General features: G+C 43.1%; 1 protein-coding gene across 1 annotated transcript in view; it reads right to left on the minus strand.

The window, feature by feature from the left end:
- Positions 1 to 15767: 15767 nt before the first annotated feature.
- CCDC88C (coiled-coil domain containing 88C) overlaps positions 15768 to 23612 on the minus strand; it is a gene marked incomplete at its 5' end in the record, with an annotated part of 87411 nt that continues 79566 nt past the window's right edge. The window contains 5 exons of the mRNA XM_010292595.1: positions 15768 to 16781; positions 19165 to 19466; positions 20248 to 20316; positions 21119 to 21187; positions 21585 to 21767. Of these exons, the coding sequence (XP_010290897.1) occupies positions 15768 to 16781; positions 19165 to 19466; positions 20248 to 20316; positions 21119 to 21187; positions 21585 to 21767 (1637 nt within the window). The remainder of the gene's footprint in view (positions 16782 to 19164; positions 19467 to 20247; positions 20317 to 21118; positions 21188 to 21584; positions 21768 to 23612) is intronic.

Raw genomic sequence — 23612 nt, forward strand, 5'->3', positions numbered from 1 at the left:
GGCAGAAAAATTCATAACAAGCATTAAAAGCCACTCAGAATAAGCTTTATAGGAAAAACAAACCTCTCAGAGAAGGCATTCAGCTAATTATATTGCAATGAGCCTCACAAGGCCACCGTGTCTGGAGTTCTCTTTCCACAGTTCTTCACTTAAAAATAGTTAGCAAATTGTGTAAATGTCCTCATGAGTCTGAAATAACTTTTTCTCTGGTTATCATCACTCTGACGCAAGAACAGTCAGCAGGAGTGAAACCCCAGGGCAACACGAATGCACCTCCAGGTCAGGTCTAGAAAAACTAGCTGGGAAAAATTTTTCTTCTCTGTGCACTGTTCAGTGGGATGCCAAGAAAACTTGCAGTTACAGCATCAGCTGGTTAATCTGAGTGACAACATGCACCGGCCTAGTTAGGGGAGGAAAACTTACATTAACGCCCACACCTTTGTACCCCCGGCCCCGTGCAGCTGTGCTCAGCCACATGGAAGAAGATTCCAGTCCGTCTGACCTCGGGAACCAGCCATCCTCTAGGCTAGCTCTATCTGATCGCATCTAGTATGATGACACCTATGTACACTTACTCTGGCCGGGACTCATTTTTCTCTCTTCTCTGCCCTTTCCCCACATTTCCCTTCTCTCTTTTCCCACTGTCTGGATTGTTTACACTCCTCAGGTCCCAGAACAAAGGGAATCAATTTTTGTCTGCCAGCCACAAAGTGAAATAAATACATCTCACTGCAGATGTGAAGTGAAATGAGTTTTTTTTAGTGAGATGAGATATTGGAACTGCCACATCTTTATTAATTTAAAACTGTGATATTCAAATTACAATGCTGTGATGTAGATATGTCATGCCGCACAGCTGTGCCCCGCTATCACAGAACAACATATTGGTCTGATCCTATAAACCTAACTTTTTTTCATGGTGTACTCCCCAGATCCTAAAACTTTGTGAATGTACCTTCTAGACTAGATATAAGGAAGAAATATTTCGCAATGAGGGAACAGTGGAGAGTGGAGAACGGAACAGAGACAGTGGAACAGGTTGCCCAGAGAGGCGGTAGATGCTTCATCCCTGGAAACATTCAAGGTCAGGTTGGACGGGGCTCTGAGCAACCTGCTCTAGTTGAAGATGTCCCTGCTCACTGCAGGGGGGTTTGTCTGTATGACCTTTGAAGGTCCCTTCCAACCCAAACTATTCTATGTTATCATCCAAATTACAGCTATATAGCACTGAGCATAAAATGAGCTGGAAACAGCTACCTTCTGCATCTTCCCTCATATAACAGAAACACCTTACAAGTGCATGTGTAGAAGTGGCATGATATGGGGGCACAACAACATACTAGCAATAAGAGGGGAGGCAGGAAAAATAGTGGTGAGGACAGTAAAAAATTTTGTTTCCTCAGAACAGGAATGGTGGAGTGGGTGTTAAATACACAGGATTGACTCCCTTCTTACTGGCTCCTTGATTAAAGCAAACTTGAAAGAAGAAGTGGTCAGACACTGTACTCTTCTGGAGCCAGTGTGAACACAGGGTGCTAATGTGGAAAAAGTCACGGAGGGAGCTGATTAACAGACTGCTCAGAAAGTCCCCTAATGCTCACAATGACAGTGTCACATCTTATGAGCCTACGTGTAGCTATTTTTCCTTGCCTCACTGTTAAGTTTCCTTAAATTTTTACTAATATCTGCATGTGTTCTGAACAGAAAAAGACAGGACAAGGCTATTATATCCTTCTAAATTCTCTATTTCTCATGCACACATGAAGCTGATGATAGCTCAGTGATTTAATTTTCTTGTTGCTTTACAAAGACTGTCAAGAACAAGAAAAATGGACTTGTAACACAGGCAACCTATAATAATGAACAAAGGTTTTTAATCCTACTAAAAAAAAAAAAAAAGATTCATTTCTGACTGAATAGATTTAATCTCACTACAACTTTCACATTTCAAGTTTCCCAAGTCAGGCTCTGAATAGCAGCAAGAAAGCTGGCTTACTGTTTGGAAAACACAGTAATGACATACTTGTGAGATACAAAGACAAATCTATATAGGTGTACACAGAGCACCCACACACCAAGGTATGTGGTTTAGCAGTTTCCTGTTAGGCGTAATTTTGGCTCATGTTCTCAGGGGTAATGTAGTGTTTAAATCTCTTATTAGTCATTCAAAATAACTTATATCTAGTCAACTTATACAGTCCTGAGAAGTTCTCTGAAAATGACTACTGGAATTTATCTACTGGCTATTGCTCTGGTTCCCCTCTGCAAACATGAAAAAATTTCTTGGTTTATCTTAACAATTCCCTTTCATCAGTACAATTTCAACATTCAGCTCTCCTTGCACCTAAGTGGAACTCCAGAAAGTTTTTTTGGAAGAACTTTTATTCAAAGTTCCCATTAATGGGAACTTGCCAAGGAAATTAATTTTGAAGTTGTGAATTTTTTTTGGACATGTTGCTTTGGTTGAGCCCTTGGACTGCCTCATTGTTTCGTTTTAACCACCTAGCCAAAAAACTGTATTGCCACCTTCCCAGGGGTCATAACCTTGTATAACCTGGCTCAACAATGGAAAATTAGCTTGCTTTTAAGAATGAACAGATAAAAAAAAGAAACTCACCTGTGAGCAGAGCTTATGCAAAGAGCACAAAACTTCCCTTCTCCCAGCTCCTGCTTAGGCTGCTGGCAAGGCTGTCCTCCTCCCAGCTGTGAGTGAGGCTGTCGGTGAAACAGCGTAAGGAAGGAGGAGGAGGAGATTGTGTTTCAGCTCCTGTGATCTTTATGCTTCAACTGCGAAGGAGTCAGCCCAGCCCAGCCCTCTCCTTCCTCAGCCATTCATTCATAAATGAAAGAGATGAGAGTGCCAAAAGCAGACACTAAATACGGAGATGGCAACACACACAGAGTGATGTTCACACCCATATCTACCGTCACAGGCACAAACCAGCAGATAACCGTACTATGATCACAGCAGCTGGTGCAAGGTCCCAATACTGCTGCTTACAGCTTATCTAAACAGACATAGATGTTGCCTCATGCAGGCGTATTACAAAGTATACAGAGCGTTAGTGTTGTTATCAGTGTTATTTACAGTAAGTTGTTCCTAGAGCTTGCTGAGATCAAACCTTCATTATGTCCAACGCAGCAGAAGCTGATCTCTGCACAAGGGAGCGTCTTCTCTGACTCTGCAAGAGCAAGGGCTGTGGGAGGGGGTTTCCTTTTCTTTCCTCTCTCGTCTACACAGCAAGACATACAGAGGCATAAACGGACCAAAGGGCTTGTCCAAGGTCTTTCAGGAAGACTGTAGCAGATGTAAAAGTTGATCTCCTGCTAATTCACACCACTACTGTGCCCACAGGAGTGAAAGCTGCACCATGGGGTATGTATTAAAGTGTCTGTCATTCAAACTGAAATGCACTACACTTAAAAAAATAGATAGATCTGAATTACACCACTAAAGCTGCAAACAAAAGCTGTTACCAGTTCAGGCTCTGAGCTGGTACATAACTCACCTGATGTAGTGCTCTGCCATGCTGCTGTAGGGACACCGGTGGCCCTGCGTGCTCAGTACAGCTCCTAATGAGAGTTTCCGTCTGCTCACTGTAATGGGGCAACAGTGCTCCAAGGGCAGCCAGAGACAGCAAGTCTGGAAATAATAGGAGTCTTGAGCAGTGTACTCCGGGACATGTTCTCCATTTCCGACCTAGTGGAAAGCAGAATGACATAAACACAGAAACAAAACGGGAAAAAAAACCACCAAAAACCAGGGAGAGGATACAGTGACATTTACAGAACTTGGAAATACTCCAGGAGTACCCATGGCTAACGTCAGAACCAGCATCAAAAATAACTCCTTATTCCAAACACAGGCAAAGGGCTCTTCAGGTATGACAGGCTACCAGATGGCAGAGCCCTTCTTCTGCCAGAGCCTCTGGCAGATCAGGGATCTAAAATTTTCTGCCAGGTTAAGGGACCTCTCTGAGTTTCTGAGGAGGAATGCAGCAGAAAATAAAGAGGAAATTCTTGAACATGTCCAGAAAAGGCTGCAAAAAGCACAGAACAATCCTTTTGCAGGCTCATCATGCTGCTCAGAGGACAACAGAGATGCAGACAGCCTGGCTGAACAGGCAAGGCACAGGCTCCCGGGAGCACAGCCAGAGGCTGAACACCCTATGCGATATTAAAGAATATGAAGGGTTGGTATCAAATTTATCAGAGCTACTTGGAATGCTCCCTCCTCTGTTTTGTTTTGTTTACTTAGTACTCATTCAGCACTTATATCTATTTTTTTATATATATATAAGAATACATATATCAAGAAAATTGCACAGACAGGAAGCAAAATAAAACATTTGTTCCAGTGCCTTTTAATCCACAGTTAATGCATATTGCAGCTCCTTTATCAAAGTTGAAGAATTTATAAAAGATGACATTAAGAAAAAGAAGTGCGGTTACTTCCTCAGTAATACGTGCGCTACTCTTCAATAAGAAGCAACACGGCATTGTACTGGACTGCTTGCCTTCCCTGAGAGCCTGCCAGGGGCAGAGATCACTTTGGTATCCAGGTCTCCTTGGCAGTTGCAGGGGAAGCATTCCCACCTCCTGCAGGGCCCAGGCTGCAGATGAGGAACAAACCTTGAGAAGACCCGCAGGCAGCGATTACCCCTTTGGGTGCCAGGGAAAGCAGAGACGCCAGTGGAAGTAACATCCTGGGCAGTGTCTCCTTCCTAGTTCCCACCTTGGCTGCAATTCTCTGTCAGGAGAATTGTGAACATGCTCAGAGTTGTGTTAGACATGTTAGATACAGGTGACCAGAATACCCAGAAAGCAGAGCCAGAGCCTTGGTCATCAGACATAATTATGTCTGTCAGAGTGTGCTAAAAAGGCAGCACTTGACCAGTGCAGCTGGTAAATCAGTCCTTGCAAGTGGAGCAGAAACAGTCACTTCCACAAACCTCCTTTTAAAAAAAACACAGAGCAAAATAAACTCCAGAAAGATCCTGGTTTGCTTTTCTTTCATCCAGCCATTCTATTTTGCTTGTCTCGGTATGCAGATGCTGCAGAGCAGGTTGCTAAAATAAAGAGATTTAGTGGCTTGGGTCACCCCCACTTTGTCACTTCCAAGGGGACAGAACAGTATCTGTTGTCGACCACAGCCTCCATCACAGCCTCCATCACACATGCTCAGCAACTGCACGCTGGGATGTATTTAAAAATCTAAAAATGAAATGACAGCTTTTGTAGCCTTTTATCTCCATGAATTATACAGCAGCTATTAAAGCTGAAAAACAGCTATTATTTGGTGCAAGTGGCAGTTCTTGCTTTTTGCTCACTTTGGTCAAACCATTTTAATGTATGTGATGATTAAGTAACTCCACTGAATTGAATAGCTCCTGGCTTGCATGTGTCATGACTAGAAGCAGCAAGCTTCAAAAAGAATGGAGCTAAACTGGTGCTGTAAATGTCACAGATGCCACAGAAAGGAAGGAGGTCATCTAGACCGTCTCCTTGCTCTGAGGCCCAATAAGGAAAGCTAGACTACCTCCTCCAGACCTTTAGCTTCTCTTACATGTCCACTGAGGAAGATTCTGCCTCTTCTTTGGCAATGTCTCCGGCTCCTGGCTAGGTTTGTTCTTAAAAAGCTTGCACTAATATCAAAATCTTAATCTTTTATGTTTCTAATTAATTTAATTTCTTCTTGTCTTTCTGTGAATGGACATGAAAAACAGTCTATTGCTACCTTTCTCCATGTTAATCGTTTAAATGTCTGAGGACTAATCATGCTGTCTCTTTTAGACTTTTCTTTTGTAGACTAAACCACCCCATTTTTTTCACCTTCTTCACAGACCATGCTTTCCAGACCCCTGCTCTCACATTGGTCTCATTTCCAGCCATCAGCATCCCTCTCTAAGCATATTCCAGCAGAGGTCATTTCTGGCAGTGTTTGCTCCATTTACTTCCATTTACCTGATCTATGCTTTACCTTTAAGAGTCAAATTTCCTATGGAAGTTTGATTTAAAGCCTTTCATGTGAGGATAGGGTGGAAATAAATAACTTCTCTCTCTCTCTTTTGCAGTGATAATCCACATGCACATTCCCATTTTGTGTGGCTGAGAAACAAGGACTTGCTATTGCTCCTCCTTCTGTCCTGGTACCATCGCTAGAGCCCTTGCAGGTCCAGATCCCACACCGCACTGAGGGGTGGCTATGCAACGCGAGGCTTCACTCGTTTCAGCTGCCAGTGCAAGAGGGAACCCCCCTGCAGACTTCACTGGAGCCCAGGCATCTTTATCTATCTGTCCTCCTCCTATTTTCTCGTTTCTGTCCTTGTTCCAGTCTGCGCTGCATCGTGTGCTATTTTATTTTTAACCTCTTCCACAGGTCTCAGTTTTCACTCTGTGGGGCAGATGCGCAGAGTCCTCAGATCCGCAATCCAGGTACTTTGGGAAGGTGTATGGACCAATGTCCTAGAATTTATGCCCAGAATGTGCCCCGAATGGTGAGCTTGGCTTCAAGGGTTCCCAGTGGAAAATGCCATTGCCTAACACACACCTCACAAATAAGCTCCATCACCCACACCACTCCTCTACCTCCAGAAGAAACTTCAGGTCTCTCCCCTTGCTGCTGTGCTGGCAGCTGTCAGGTAAGACCCTCTCCTCCCCGCTCTCCGCGCCTGACCTCATGGCGTTTCCCAGCTTCCCTTCGGAGCCTGCAGGGCTCCCATTCCCCCAGACTCAGGACAAGACCTACAGCTCAGCTCCGTCTTCCAAGCCAACAGAAAAGCACAAAGCTCTTACCCCCAAGAAACAAAAGGAAGGAGAAGAGACAAAGTGCTGGCTAGGCAGAGCACCATGTGCGACAGTGCTCTGCTGGCAGCATGACGGGGCTTTGACAAAGCCAGCACCAATGGAAAGCACCGTCCCGCAGAAACGCCGCTGCAATACGCGAGGCCTGTGGCTGGGGGTCACCTGCAAGCAGCACCCTGATTAATCCTCCTGAGGCCTCCCACCTGCGATGCTGGCTCTTTGGGAGCTTCCATTCTTCGGATGGCGAATAACAGAAGATGTACCCAATCCTTAACTATTTTAAAGACTTCCGTTTCTGCTAGTAACCTCTGTTGACCAGACTTTTATCCCATTCACCGTCATGCCTCACAGAGGAAGAGAGGGAGTCAGGACATGCACAGGACCCTCTTCGCAGCCTCCGCCGCCAGCGAGCAGCACCTTCCAGCTGACTGGGTGGGCGAGCACCTCAGCAATAGCTCGCGCTGGCTAGCACAGCTCTGGCCAGGTGTCAGCCGGGCTCTGCAGGGCTGGAAACACAATCTAGCTTGTGGTACCGATGCCTTCATAATTCAACTTACTTTATCCCTACCAATAACGTCTTGTTATTATCTGTTTTTGTTCCTTTGCCCGATCACATAAGAAGAAAACAAGCACGTGTTCTTATAGGACAGGGTGGGAGACTGAAGGGAATTCAGGATCTGCCAAATGGGACTCTGTTAACATTGATATGGCTGATTAAATAAACAAGGAAAAGGATCTGTGTTCACGGGAGCTGCATGCGGGTAACAGGACTAGGCTTCAGGAATTAAAGTTTTTTTCAATTAAATAAGCAAGGAAGGAAATTCTAAAACAATGAAAATTATGTGGAAACTCATACTGTTAAAAATACTTAAGACTAAATAGAAACAACATTGCTTCAATATGCAAACAGTGATACGGACCTTCTTAAATGCATCTATCTTCCTATTGGTATTTTTAAGGGCTAAGAAATTCTCACAGAACTTTAAACATCAAAGATATCTGCTGGTCCTAAAACGTATAAAAAACAAGCTTAGAAATTTTTATAAGATCTTGCTTTAAAATCCTGCAACCAATAGTAGAATTCTGTATTTATTGTGACGAATAAATGTTTGAAAAAGATCTCAATAACTAACTAGATTTTGAAATTTGAAAACAAGACTGGCTCTAGACTTCACGCGAACGTGCATCTTCTGCGCCACAGACACCCACAGTGGGTTCTAGCACACAGTGTATTTCCTGCCTCAGGGCTTGGCCACCACTTGTCAGGGACACAGAGCAAAATGGAACAACACAAATGAGCTAAATGAGGAAGTGGGAAAGAGATGTGATGAGAAGATGATGATTGCAGTGTGCACTGTGGAGGGATGTGAGGGAGGAAAGGTGCCTTGAGCTGATGGCACTGGTGTATTTGGGCAAAAAGTTCGAGCAGGGTGAGGAAAGATGAGTCAAGGGGCGGGGGGCGAAGTGTGGGGAATGTTTGAGACAACAGTGGATGAAGTGCTAAGGAAGCATCGGAAAGCACAGAGAACAGATACTGAGGTCAGGACTACAAACTGACTTGAAGACTTGAGAATGTGACTGTGTAACAGAGAGTTTGGCAAGGGTGGAGAGGTACAAAGAGATGACAGCAGCAAGAAAAAAATGGCAAAAAGGTGAGAGCTGGCTGATAGATGACTAAAACCTTGAGCAATGGAAGCGGGCATGGAGAGAGCAGAGAAAGACTGGAACTAGATCTGGAGGGAAACAGGCTACAGAAAGTGAACTCAAGGTTAGGAAATAGTTAAAGATAACACTCTGGATTGAAGAACAGAAAGGTCTCTAGTGCTGGAGAGACATCATGAAGGAAGAAGGAAGGGAAGTTGCTGGAGATAAGGTGGGCTCGGCCAGACTGCGGTAGCTGGTTGCACCATCTGAGCTGTAGGACAGGATATAGCAAGAAGGCTCCTTCGTTTACGTATTTCATGCAAAGAGTTTTCTGCTAACACACCATGTGGTTCTTTTTGGAAGAAGTGGTTTTAAGGATATACCAAAACATGAAAAATATACTGTTCCTCATGAAACGTACATTACCGACCTCCTTTAAGCTTCAGCTATCCAGGAGCAAGATATTATTATGTGGAAACATGAGTAAGAGAAAGTAGCAACAGCAGAGACATACTTGTGTCAGTGAAGGTACTAAAGCTGTATTCTGGAATGTACGTACTGGTGCCCTCAGCAGCTGCTGATTTAAACCTTTGTGCCCTAATTGATCTAAAACTAGTCTACATGGAGGAGGATCAACTTTACCAGATAGCTGGGAGGTCTAATGGAATGGAGTACATAAGCTGCACAGTCCTTCTGCTTACACAATCATAGAATCTTTGGGTTGGAAGGAACCTTTTAAGCTCATCTAGTCCAACCCCCTTGCAGTGAGCAGGGACATCTTCAACTAGATCAGGTTGCTCAGAGCCCCGTCCAACCTGACCTTGAATGTTTCCAGGGATTGGGCATCTACCACCTCTCTGGGCAACTTGTTCCAGCGTTTTACTACCCTCATTGTGAAAAATTTCTTCCTTAGATCTAGTTTAAATCGACTTACTTTTAGTTTAAAACCATTATGCCTTGTCCTGTCGCAACAGACCCTGCTAAAAAGTCTGTCCCCATCTTTCTTAGAAGCCCCCTTGAAGTACAGAGTGCTTTAGAGAGCTGTATTAACAGCATTGTTACAGCTTTCTAAAGTGTTCTACCCCTTTGTCTCATCTACTTACGGACAAAACAAGCTGTGAACAAGCTCAAGAGACTGAGGAAATTGAAGGTTACCAACCTTAGCTTAATTTTAGCTAAATCCCAACTAAATCGACACAAGGTCTATCCCACACAGCTTGTGCCTGCCTGTTTTCTCCATTTGCCTTTTCACAGAATATCTTGAGTTGGAAGGGACCCATAAGGATCATCGAGTCCAACTCCCTTCTTCTCGCAGGACAGCCTAACACTAAACCATATGACTAAGAGCATCGTTCAGATGACCCTTGAGCTCTGACAGGCTTTTGCACTGTTATGAGCAAACAATCCTTGTTCAGAGAATTGCAGTTCTAAAAGAAGATCCCAAGATTTTCCTTTCACAGACATTTCCCTGATTCTCAGTATTTCTTCTACTTTCACTCACAAATAGCCAAAAAGGAGCACTCCTACAGGAGCACTCTCAAACAAATTGAGAGTTTTCCATCTCTGTAGAAGGCTGAGATTGTGCAGCTGAACATCCCCAGGTAACCAAGCAGCTCTGAAACACACACATCTGTGGATTAGGTATTTTATGGGCTCACAATGCACCCACATGCAAATTCCAAGTTTTGGATAACTAGAGGAAAAAAAAAAAGTCCTCTTGTAAAGGCACAGGGAAGCATTTTCTATAGGTTTAACAAGAATGGGATAATTTTGGTCAGAGATATTTAAAGCAGCAAGGGAACATAGACTTCCATATCCCATAACCTTCAAAATACCCTGCCAAATGGTAAAACAATCAGACCAGAAGCGCTACAAAATGCTCACTTCGGTCCTTCACAGACATACTTTCCCACTTACTTCTTGCAGAAAACTCCCTTTTCCCTCCAATGCAAGTCTCTAGAGTTGCCTCAGCAGTCCACTGGGGAGTTGTGCTGCTCCAGCTGGAATATCTTAAACTCTCACGTTCTTCCTTAGCAGTGTGCTCCCAAACACAAACTGTGCTTTACTTGCCATTAACGTGTCTCACGCTTCCAGAGCATGCCAACTACTGAAAAAGTGAGCGAGGTAATCTTTGACTTGCAAATTTTGGGGATTTTCACATGGAGGTGGTGCCCGCTGATCCTAGTGTGGTAGCCCAGCTCCATCCTGAATCTGAAGGCAGGCAGCGCCTGGTGTTGGAGAGGAAGGGGAGCCTCCTGTATTTTACCTGATGTTGTTGTCTTAAAGCAGGTGCTGTTAGCTCTCCCATAAACTATCTCATACCATAAATCAAAAGCATTAAAACACTATGATAGTACATGTATCTATTTGATACCGTAAGAGCCTGGTGCAACGAGTCTCACCAACAGCTTCATTTTTCCCTTCCTAAGCCCTCTCCCCTTTAGCGTGACTTTCAGATCTCACCATAGGGTGTCACTCACTGAAGAGGGAGCTGGGCTCCTGATTCCCTTTGTGCAATACATGCTTTTCATGCTTTTCTCAGGCTAACACCAATGCTCAGATGTATTGCTCCTCCTTATTCTGGTATGCAACACACACGTTACGTACTTTGGCATAGCCTCATATCATAATCCACAGTTATGATAATCTTTGGTTAAAAACATGCGAGTTTTAACTAGAGCTGATCAGAACAGCATCTGGGAATGATAGAGAGCTGACATTAGTTTCCATGGCATTCTGTGTTTTGTTTTTGACATTTTTTAGGTTCTCTAGTTTCTGTGGAATAACCACATTCTCATTGTCATGTTCTCAGTAAAAACCAGTTTCGCTTCACCACCACTACTCTCCAAAAAATCCCCAGCAGTCAATAAACTGTCCCTTCCATGGCTTCAGCAGGGGTAAGCACAGGTAGTCTGCCACTGGGGTTCCCACTCATCCATGTTACTCTTTCATGGGATTCTTCACAATCCTCCAAATCTGAACCAACCTCAACTTTGTGTCACACTTCATCAGCTCACATTTCACTGTCTTTAGGACCCAAGTTAGCCTTTTAAGGACTTTTCCATTAGAGAAGCTTTTAAACAGCAGCTCTCTGTTGTCTACTGTGTCTCTTCATACTTTTGAAGAAATCCTTGTGACTAGAAAAAACACCATTTAGTTTTGCAAAACTTGCCATAGCTTCTCCCAGTCACCTTAAACTCCTGCCAGTACTCTCTTAAACCATAATTTTTTTCACCACTTTCCAGCTGATGCCATTCTGTCCTAGTTCTTATAGCAGCACTCTTCGGTCAAGTTAATTTTGCCTGGTACTGGCGATTTGTAAAAACATCCCCAAGTTTTCCACCTGGCCTTGAACATTTCCAGTGCTGTCAGGATCTGATACTCCATGGTTCTGATGGGCAGAGAAGCAACTGCTAGAACCAAATTTTTTGGTGAGGCTTACCACAACTGATTCCACCCACACTCCCTTTCATCTAAAAATGCAAAACCCACAATTCAGATGCTTTCAGCACAGCTGGGTTCATGTTTAACCTTCCCCCCCCGCCCAATTGTGTTGATCTCTTTACATCCATTTAACAAAGGTTGTAGTAATTTCACATGAACTAACAATTTCTGGAGCATTTCTTCCATGTTCTGTCTTAAAGTCAGTTACCTTTGGCTGAACTTCTAATATGCCCCCAAACATCTGGATGATCAGAAATAATTTCCAACCACATGGTGTTCCTTGATGTGTCATTTTTCTAAGCTAAGTACTAGCCATTTTTACAATGCATTTATGCTTGGAACTTCCCTCGTTACAGAAAAAAAAATTTCTGTTTTTTCATTCTTCTTATGGAGACTTCAGGTTGTGAACTCTGACTGAAATCAGAAAAAGGTCTTTCACTTCATGATCGGCTCCCAAGTTTGAGGAACAGCTGAAGAATATCGAATAGGAAAAAGGTTTCCATGACAAGGTGTCTCTAAAGGGCCCGGGCTTCGGATTTCTTGGTAAAGAGACACTCTGTCACTGCAGAGCACGCAACTTCCTAGAAGCAGTTTCCACAGCAGCCATTTCTTTTACTTCAAACAAATACCATCTTCACACAGTGCATGCAATTTTAAGCAAAATTTGTTTCCTCACGTTAAACAGTTTTGCTGACTTCAGCACGCTGCGGGGAATGGGTGTTGCCAAAGGCACAGCCCCTGGCTTTCTCAGAAACCCATCGGCTACTTAGCTGCCTCTTTGGGATGGGAACCCCTTCAAAAATCTGTCCTGTAATAGAAAACATCATCTAGGGAATTAATGAGCCACGTATACAAACTGAGGCACTCTGTTATTGAACGACATTACTTGAAGCGTTATATCCATTTGCAGAGCCGTTCACAGCACTATGTAGCACACATGCTTAACCTTCAGAAAGCACGCGCTTCCCCCGTGTCAGGAAACATCAGCACCCGACAGCCCTTTGCCACACAGAGCTGGGAAAAGCCGGGGCACCGAAGCCGTGGGCTCCTACAGAGAGAGGAGCCGGAGGAGGCTCGCCAGCGTGCCACCAGCACTCCCAGCAGCAAGGCCCGGCCGCCTGCCCACGCACCGTGTGTCTCAGTAGCCTTCAGAGTTGTGCAAATCGAAACGGCCGCTATTTCATCGCAGTTCCCCTTTTCTTCTTGGAAGGAATAAAGAAGCCTGAAGTGGTCTGGCAGCTCTGCCCCCTCACAGAAAAACCTCTCGCGGCAGCTCCCGCCACCTCCCACAAGCTGGTGCCTCGCAGCAGCTCTGCCTGCCCAGCCCCACCAGCACAAAGGCCGGAGGCTTTGCTGATTACGTTCTCTGCCCCTCTAGACACAAGTGACTTCTCTCCCACGTTAGCTTTGACAGACCGACACGCCCGTTTAACCTACCGATGACTGCTCTGGGCTCCCCAGAAAGGCAAAGAGTAGCAGCACCCAAGCTGCGGGCAGGCCTTGCTCTCCACTCGCCCCGTTGCTTACCCAATGGTGGAGCGCACGGCGAGAGCATGCCGACTTGGGAGCCACCACCTCTATCAAAGAAGAGTTGAAAACAACTAATGAATTGAGCAGACTGCAAAATGACTGCACCTGCCATGGCAGGACAGGCACCTCTACCAAAATTTTCCTTAATGTTCTCAGGAAGGCCCAAGCGCCACGGCATCATGTGCTTTAACGCTTGCTGCATGTGATAATGTCTGTATTTAAAGTTATCCCATACTTGAAAGGTACTATGTAAGTATTAAATACATTTTTATTCAAACTGACTAGAACTGAGAAAGTAAAAATGTAGAAGTAAACTAAGGTGTAAGTGAACTGGGCAGGTACTTAAACCAAAAGCAGATTTACAGTAATGGACAACTCGCAGATCAATTCCTCAGCAGTCCAGCCTGCAGAGCAAATCAAGCACCTGCCCCCAAAAAAGAGCTGAAACAAGGGAGAAACACCAGTCTTTCACCTTCAGTGATCTGGCCAAGAATCAATATTGAGAGGGAATTTCTGGAAGAAGAATTTCCGTTTACCAAAAACACTCAGTATGTTCTAAAATTGCTGTAGAGCACGTAATTTCAAAACTGTTGCAAAACTATGGTTTGCAATTAAAACAGCAGAGAATGCAGAAAGATCCTTTTGCCAATTTCGTCACATTCAAAGATGAATCATTTCTCACTTTTGTAAGGCATCCTGAGAGTTAAGCATGAAACAGATTGTACAAGATGCAAGCTTGGTCAAAACTGACCAACTGCCAAGCATGCTTGGCACTGCCTGAAGCAGTCAGAGCGGCATAAAAATCTAATGGTCTGATTCTACAGTGACCTGGAAGTCAGTTGATTTGCATGATCAATCCTCCCAAAGTCTTCAGTAAGAAGGTTACAATCAAACAGAAATATTTCTGATACGCCTTCTGTGGCAACGTTATAAAAACAAATGCAACTCTGCCAGAGAGATGCAAATCTAAACTGAGGCTTACACAAAGCTATTGCAGATGGATCTCCATCCAGCACCACGAATCGTGCCAAAATAAGTACAACGTCATCTATTTTATTTAATCTTTATTATATACAATTTTGTAGTTTCCAGAATGTGATTACTACATACTAGATAACAAAAACATCCTCAGCTGAATCAGTTTTAGCTTTTACTAGATTAAAGCAGAACCAGAAAAACAAGTATTACTCTTTTTAAGGATTTAGTCTATTGCAAGAAAAACAGCTTTACAAACATGAAATAGAATTAAAGATACACATTTGATCATATATACATAAGCAGCTGATGACACTCTGGACAGGAACATCAGGGAACTTCTTTGCACATAAATAGATTTTTAAACGTATATTTCTTTCATGTGTATACAAAATTATTTTGCTTTCTATACTGAGCAAAATTCTTGGAGACATAAACAAGGATTTCTAAGAGACAAGATCCCACGTATCGCTTAGGATGCGGGCTGTCACACACAGAGGGATGTAGTAATACAATTTACACAGCATTCCTATACAATACTTGAGCTTCTTATGTACATACATACAAGACACTTTTGTACATGAGATGCCACCTTTGCAATTGAAATGGCATCTACCCTGAAAGGCTGTGTTCCAGTGTTTGTATAAAAGATAAAACAAGTTTCAAAAGGCAGCACCACTTGGCTTGCAGAGTCAAGGATCCACTGAGCTGCAGCTATAGTGAAGGCAGTGCGGTAATTACACTGGCCTCTCTGTGTTTACACAGTCCCAGTGGAGAAGGTTAAGACGTGATCCTTGAAGTCTACATGTTACCTCTACGAAGTGTGGCTGTGGCAAGAACAATTGATTTTTAACAGATCCATGGCTAAAGCCACACACAAAGCTCTTCAGCTTTCTCTTTAAGCTACTTGAAAGCCAAGTGTCTGGTTCTGTCTTTGCGGGAGACACTTCGCTTTTACATGACCTTTTCAGTATGGTTATTTATCAGTGTTGGGGCTGGGTTCAGCACACACACAACCTGTGAAACTCTTCTTTAATGCAGGTAGAAGGGGTGCACAGTGCAGATGACAGAGGACCCTGCTAAGCTTCTCCTGGAGAGGGGAATGCTCAGCACTTGTGAGAATCAAGTGCCAAGCCTGCTGTGAGATTAGGTCAGGCTTCCACTTTGTTTTAGGCACAACAGTGTCAAAAGGGCTGGGGTTTTGTTCCTTGTTTCTCTTAATCATACTTTGTCCAGCTAGAAAACAGTACCTGGAGAACACTCAGAGCAGCATGCAGGTGATGCCTTTTAAGACCTGGCACAGTGTCTAGCCAAATGCTACCCGTATGTCAGCAATGCCAAACACACATACTACCAGCTGCATCCATGGGTTACACACACCCATACTCATACCAAACCGTCTGCTGATCCCCCTGGGGGTCCGGAGACCCAGGAGTGCTGTTGGAGCCGCTTCCTCTCATGGGGTCCTCCATAGCCCCAGCGCTGCCTTCTGGCGGCTTACCCTGGCACTTGGTAAGTAGGGCATCACCCTGGCCATGCCCTAGGGAAGTATTTCCCTCAGTACTGCTGGAAACAGCTCTGGCAGGGGCCCCTGTGGCCACCTCCCCAGTACGAGGGGCTAGCTTGGGTTTGACTTTAGGAGGAGTGTGTGATGCAGGCAAATAGTGCTGTCCAGGGTTCACATGCTCCCGTTGTTGCACGTTCAGATTGCTGGTGGATGCTGTGGGTGAGGCAGAGAACTGATGGAAGGAGAGTGGCCTCTCATCCTTTGGTGGGGCCAGGGAAAGGCGCCTCACGTCAAGCTGCCGACAGCGGGAATCGACACCTTGCAAGGAACCTGCCACCTTTGCAGACTGTGGCCTCTCTCTTAAGGTTGCCTGGGAGATCGTTGGCACAGAGGCCCTAGTAGTCTGACTGACAGCATCCTTGCCCCCACGCAGGTCTGCTGCTGACTTCTGAGGGCTCTCCTGCCTGTATGTCTCTGGGCCGGTGGCTCTGAGGAGGTCTGCAGAGGCTAAGCTAAATGCCCTGCTCAGTGATGTACTCCTCCTACTCGCAGATCCAGGCTGCTGAGGCTGTGCCATCTGCCGCATCCCACTGGCAGGCTGGTGCTGTGGTGTGTGAGGAAGCTTAAGGGACCCCTGGGAGTTTACCAGAGGCTCAGGTTCAACTTGTCTAAGGTTCGGCTTCATGTAATTTCCAGGCTTAGCTGTTCTTCCTTCTTCATTGGCAATGTTCATCTTCACAGTCGAAGCAACAAGACTAGTGGGCATCTTAGCAGCCTCCTTTCTGGATGGCTGAACTAGCAGGTTCCCAGTAGCTGAAGGCTCATTTGCTTTCCTAAAATAATCTCTGAGCACATCTTCTCTGTTACTGGAGGTGTCCTGGTGTGAGAAAATATGCACAAGCCATGTTAATGACATTTTTTGTTTAAAGGATCATGCAGAGCTTTGTGTTCATATAATCTTCCCTCTTAATTCAACCCAAATACAACCATAGGTTTTATATTTAAAGTGGAGAATAGAAGATATAAATGTTTGCAATGGTTATAAATAGAAATCTAAGAGTAACATGCTCATCATAATTAGATCATGATATCCTTGTTTGCCAGATTAATTGTCTTAAATTTAAAAAATTTCATCTCTCTTGAAACCTGGGCAGCATCTCTTTTGTTTCCTTTCACAGCATCCACTGTCACTGTAACATCAATATCATATTAATGACAGCCATTGGTATCAACAGATATCAATGATGGTCCATCATCTTCCAGAATACAGTTCATCTGGATAACACCCTACTGCAACTTCAGGGATATAACAGAAGAGAATACCTTGAGGGAATGCGCTAGCATTACAAAAGGTTTCATGGCTTCTCCATCGATTCCTCTCACCTCTCCCAGTTAATATATTATACATGTTAAAAGCTGTGTGTACAATATAACAAAATGTACGAAAATGGAGAAAGTATTGCTTGCCCACAATTAACTTGCAAATTTCAAGTCAGACAATTAACCTGGCAGTAAAAGAAAGTATACAATGAATTATTTCATGGGGATGGTCCATGCAATCCAAAAATGGTGTTATTTGATCAGCTGCCATTGGACTATTAGTACGAGGCATGCTCAGAATAGCTAAGGGACATGCTGCCTTCACAAAACACGTGCTGAAACAAGCTCATGGAATTTATTTCTTTACTCTTCTCTAGGGAGTATGTTAAAGCTTAACACATTCATTTCACTTGTGTTCCAAATGTTTCTTCCAGTCACAAAACTCGTTTGCTAGAAGTGAACACCATCAATGCTGATAGTGCAGCAGGAAGACTTCTATGCTTAACTAAATGATAAAGCGTTAGGGTTATTTTTAACTTCACTTTAAACTTCTGTTATGCACATTAACATTACAGAATGACTAGTCCTCCAAAAACACGCATATTTATGAACAAGCACTGGAAATACTTTACGAGCAATTAATGTAAGTGATCTGGCAGCCTTTAAAATAACAGTTAAGAGTTACGGTATGCTTCTATAGGTATTAATATGCTAGCAAAAGCTGTGGTAAGTTGGAAGCTGTTGCCTTCAGAGCAAGAACGTGGGATACCCTGGGGATATACAGTGAAGTAGATCTCCTATTTCCCCTGCCTCACGCTGTCGGGACATGAATGACTGAGGACCGATTCGAGTGACTGTGAAGGTTCCTGATGGAGGGAAGGACATAGGGAGTAGCAAGAGGGATACAGTGCATCAGCTTCTAATAGAAATTGGTGCAATGAAATCATTTCACTCTCATTTAAACTGCGCCGATGCTGCAAAGGAACAAGGATGACAGAAAGAATGAAAATGGAGACATGGTCAGGTAGTTACAGACAAAAAAAAAAATTTTTAAACAGCTCTAAAAGTTAAGAATTGTGTTTAGGATAATGAGGGAATAGGAGGTATATTTAAATATTGCTCTGAAAATTCAAGGACCAGAATTTACTGATGCCATAAAACGGTACAGCTCTGTCGATTTCAACACTGTTACCAAGGCATTAATGAAACAGAAACATCTGTTCCCTTACACTATCAGTGAATTGTTCTTAAGATATTAACATGCTCAATACTGCACAGCATGTCTGAGCAGTAAAAGACAAATGCCATCTAGAAAACAAACATTTCATTTCTGACAAAGCACTTCAGCATGCGGCATATTCTTGCAGTCATTGAATGAACAGAACAGTGCCAGTCAGCACACAAACACACGGTATGGTGAAAGCATTGAGAACTTCCTTCAGCAAGAAAAATATTCTCTTTCAAATTAGGAGATGATTTTAACAACTGCATATTTTGCACTTCAGTTGAAAGCTACTGTTAGGTTTCATTTCTAATTCAAGATTTAGCAGCTGAAAAATACACAGAAAACTTACCAGTTCACAAATAAAAATACCTGGAGCTGAGAACTGATGATATAATATGAAACCTTGACCACAAGTGTTTGATATTAAAAAAGGCCCAGCAGTCCAACACATAGTACTCATAGCGAATTGTCTGCCTGACTTGCCATACCTGATACACCAAAATAAATTAGCAGAATGCTGTGTGAAAGTTAATCTTGCCTTAGTTGTTGGAACTGTTTAATTAATTTTGCAAGATTCGATAGTTCTCTGCAGGTTTCACATATTTGAACAAGGATCTTCTTGTCTTTCTTTATTTCCTTATGGCCTCATTCCCCTGAATCAGCTTTGAACAGTTTTTTGAAATCTGAGATGGGCCATCTAGCTCTATTTACTTACACTTTGTGGGCACAGCCTGTTGCTCTCTTCCAAGAACTCTTCCAAAGTTACCATCTCACTGCCAGGTGAGGCAGACCGTTGCCTGTCTGCATAAGATTGGGATGAAGTACTCTTCTGAGGTATATCGTAAGACACCAAACCATTCCTGTGGGAGGAGGACTCATGCCTGCTACTAGGACTTAAGACAGCAGAAGCAGAGTGAAAGGGATAGGTGTCTTGGAGCAAGGCTGGTGCCTCTCTGCTTGGCACCATATCTTCACTGCTGAGACTCTCGGTTCTACCATGTATATGATCTAAGGAACCTGAGAAGAAGCATAAATACCATTAAAGACACTGTTCTTCCCTCATTTCAGTAGATTACTCACTAAGGTAGAAGCTTTATCATCCAGGGCCACTTCCACACAGACTAGGTGGCATTTTTGACCTTACTTTCTTCTCCCACAGAACTCAAGGCAGTCAGAACTTTGAAAAAACAGGACTAGTAAATGTCTTACAGTACATACTCTGAGCCTCTGTGTTAAACAAGCACAACTACTTGTCCAAAGAACAGGAATAACACAGATAGTAAGGAGGCATCTTCAACCCTCCATGCCACTAGAAGATCTCCCAGTCTTGGCTGTGTGTGATCTGAGAGGCAGAACCTGGCAGTGGGAAAGCAGAAAGTGGATTTTTCCACAGTGCCAGGTCTCTTGGCATCCTTCAAGGATACACAATTTCAGCAAAAGCAAGTCTCCAGAGCACTCTTATTCCATATACAAGCTGTATACAGAGTAAGAACAGCAGAGACCTGTTGTTGTAAAAGAAGTCTAAGCATGGCCTGATACTTCCCACGATATGATGCCAGTCAGACTGAAGCAAAACTAGACTGCCTGCCTTAAAAGCCACCCCTTGCCAGAATCAATCTTAGAGAAATACTTCTTGCCAGCAGTTTTGATTCCCAAGACAGCCACGTTCAGATTGCATAATCATTACAATTTCAAAACAACAGCCTTCAAATTTAATTGGAAGGAAAAACAGCATTTTGCACACAGTTTCATGGAATTTCACTTCCTGTTTGTCAGAACTCAGCCGTAAAAGCTTTACCTTTCAAATTGAGAGGTGAACTACTGCTGGAAGCATTTCTGCTGCTCTCTAAGCTGTTTGGTCTGGACACTGAAAAACACAAAACAAGCATTTAACAAACAGATCTTAAGTTCCTCTGATTCTCTAAAAGACTTGGCTACGGTCTGCCTTCTGAAAATAGGACCTGTGCAACTAAGTCACTCTGAATGCATTAACAATTAAATATACACAGGATGCTAAAGTCTGGACAGAGTAGAAATAATTTTCAAGCCAAGTTGTTCAGGATCCATCTTGCTTTTCTCACTTATTTTTTGCACAAAGAAATAGGGTTTGGGTTTTGCTTTTACAGCAACTATAAACAAAGTAATGTAAACACTGAAAAAGTTCAACAATAAGTTGTTGTCTCTTTCTAAGTTTGTTTCTTTGGAAGGAGCCAGTAACCAGCCTGCAACTTAAGTCTTCCACAAAGCTCTAAGCAGGCAGTGCTGCTGCTGCACCAGTGTTCCTGACGTGCATCCACACCCCACACCTCCCCTGCCCCCAATTGTTTTTTTATTGCTGATTCACTCCCTTAAGGAAAGAGCTGAATATTGTCCAGAAAAATCAGCAGCAAATCTGTAGGACATGCATTAAAGGGTCTGTTGCTAGGGCAAGGCAACCCACCTCACTGTCAGCATTATTTCTGAAAATTGATTTTGGGAAAACGTCCATTAAAAGCTTCTCAATAGAAAAACAGAAGTGCTTAGACCCACATTCCCAAAATGGTGTTGTGTTATGACATCTCATTCCATCATGTTAATTTAACTAAACTGCTCCAGGACAGTTCATGTGGATGCAATGGAACAAGCCTTAATGTAGAGGTTTAGAGCATTTGTATATGCTACAAGCTTACCGTGCTGTCTGGTACTTGCAAACTCTACCTCAGGGGACTGTTCACACAGATTATCTTCTGAATTACAGCCTGAAAAGAACACAGAACTTAAAAGGCAATATTAAACACAGGAAGGTTAATTCTTCAGGTCAGTCTCCAATGCATTCTAGCAGTGTAGAAGACTGAGGTGAACAAGAAGCTTTTATAGAGCCAACATTGGAAAAGCAGCCATCTTCTAACCACTGCTGTGAACCACTGGGCAGGGAATCATGGGAGAACTGACATCCACATGTGGTCTGTCAAGCCGATGAGATTACAGGAGTGAGAAAACCTTGTATCTGATCAATTAAACCATTAAGCAGATAAAGTAAGATTGAAAATACTAGTGCACTGTTTTTGCCAGTAGAAGCCATGTTTCACCCACACGGGAACTGTGAAGTAGCCTGACTTGTACTAACAGCTGGTATATCAAATGCCCCACACACACCTTTTGGTCTGCTCTGGAGCCTGGAGATGGGGGTGGAAGTGTGCAGATGAATAGCTGAGGTCGAGAAAGTCCTAGAACCCAGTTCCACACAGCACTGCTTTGTCACGGAGTCTGCTGAGATTTCAACATTATCATTGCTGCCTCCATGATGGGAATTCCTCTTTTGCTTTAGGTCCATTAGCACTGAGGGGGAGAGATGTAAATAGATATGAGTCAATGAAAAATAGCATTAGGAGATTTTTATTTATCTGCCCATACAAACATGACAAGCAGGCACAAAGAAACTGCACAACAGAGGCACTAGTTTTGCAAGCTTTTCCATAAACAGTTCAGTATTGGATAGGAAATTTCTGCCACCGGTTTTTCAATCATGTGCGTTCTCTGTAAAGTGTGGGAGTGACGAGGGCTGCTTAGCGCCAGTGGGAGGGTTGATATTTTACATGCAACAATTACCGTGAAAGGAGGAAGAAAAGGGGCAAAGACATGAATGCAGAAAAGATAAGTGAGGTGTGAAATTCCTGTAACATTACCCCTTGCAGATACATTTTATAAGCACTTACCTATAGTAATAAAATAGAATAAGGAAGAGTGACAGTAGTCACACTCTTATTCAAAGAGAAATAATGCTGATTTGGAAGTTATCTAGCATGATCTGCACACTAAGCTAATTACTTCCAGGTTTAGATCTTTCCTGTGAGGTAAGAGCCCAGTCTCTACACAAGATTAAAAATCTGCTGCTCTCATGATCCTCTGGTGCAATGATTTTTTAGTGGAATTCCTGGGATTTTAGCATGAGAACACCAAAAACTACCTGCTAGAATATTATTTATAAAGATGAAGACATCCTTCCTAGTGATGAGGTAGGTTAACTCATTTCTTGTAACGTGAATGTAACAATTTAAGGCACATGCAAAATAGAATAAAATTTAAAGAATTTGCTATAGGAAACACCCATTAATGAGATGCAAGTTTCTAGTTTTCTATATATTTCTATGGAGTATTTGCTTAACTAATAGTAACTAAATGCTGAAAACACAGCAGAGTGTAGTGGTCAAAACAAACAACTTGCGGAGACAATGGGCAGACAGTTAGTTCAAAGCACAGAGCAGCAGCAAAGTTGTATTAAAGAAAAGGACCAAGTTACTGTCATCTTAGATGACTCCTGGAAGCTGACTTCAGAATGTTTTCTCCCACAGTCTGCATGGGCTCCACGGCACAGGGCTGGCACTTTCTCTCAGAACTGAAGTTTATGGCATGCCTGTAGGGGCAATTACTGGCTAAAGCTTGGCATGAAAAATCTGTATTTCTAATTGACTTTGTAGAGGCACTTAACACGTTCCATAAATCCCAGAATGGGCAGCAACAGGCTGCTGTGCCAGTGTCCCTGGTTGTGGCACAGAGAGCCAATTCTCAGAGTAAGAAGGAGGATGAGATCTTTTGGTCTCTCTGCTGGGCTCTCGGTAGCATATTGCCCATGCTGCATATGTTTCTCTAACACAGAGTGGGGACTGGACCCACACATTCATTTCAGAAGCCACCAGGTTATGACTATCAGGAAATAAGAATTCTGGGTAACAGATCCACGATGAAGGTTATTCCCAATCTTAAGGGAACAAATATACTTTCATCTTAAAAAAAAAAAATCTGTCAAAATTGAAGCAGCAGAAACTGAAACTTTAGCTCAATGCAAGATGAATTTCCATAGCTGGAAGTGTAAAACCTTGCTAAACAGCAGGTTTGAATGCAAACATCAAGACATTTTGCAGAGAATAATTTTCCCAGTAGCTTCCACTCTATATTCAAAGCTAGACTATTTAAAAGCAAAGATGTTAAAAAACCTGCCATTTTTAGCATTTAGTGGCACAGAACATTGGAAAAAATCTCCATGATTTGAGAATGCTTATATATTAGACTTGTATTTTAGTAGACTACAACATTGTAGAAAGCATAGCAACAGCAAATCAGTTCAACACTTCAACTGGACACGATGCAAATATGTGATTGCAAGAAAATATCAAAGCGCATAGC

This window comes from Phaethon lepturus, unplaced genomic scaffold, assembly GCF_000687285.1.
Source record: "Phaethon lepturus isolate BGI_N335 unplaced genomic scaffold, ASM68728v1 scaffold10278, whole genome shotgun sequence".
Classification (NCBI taxonomy): Eukaryota; Metazoa; Chordata; class Aves; order Phaethontiformes; family Phaethontidae; genus Phaethon; species Phaethon lepturus.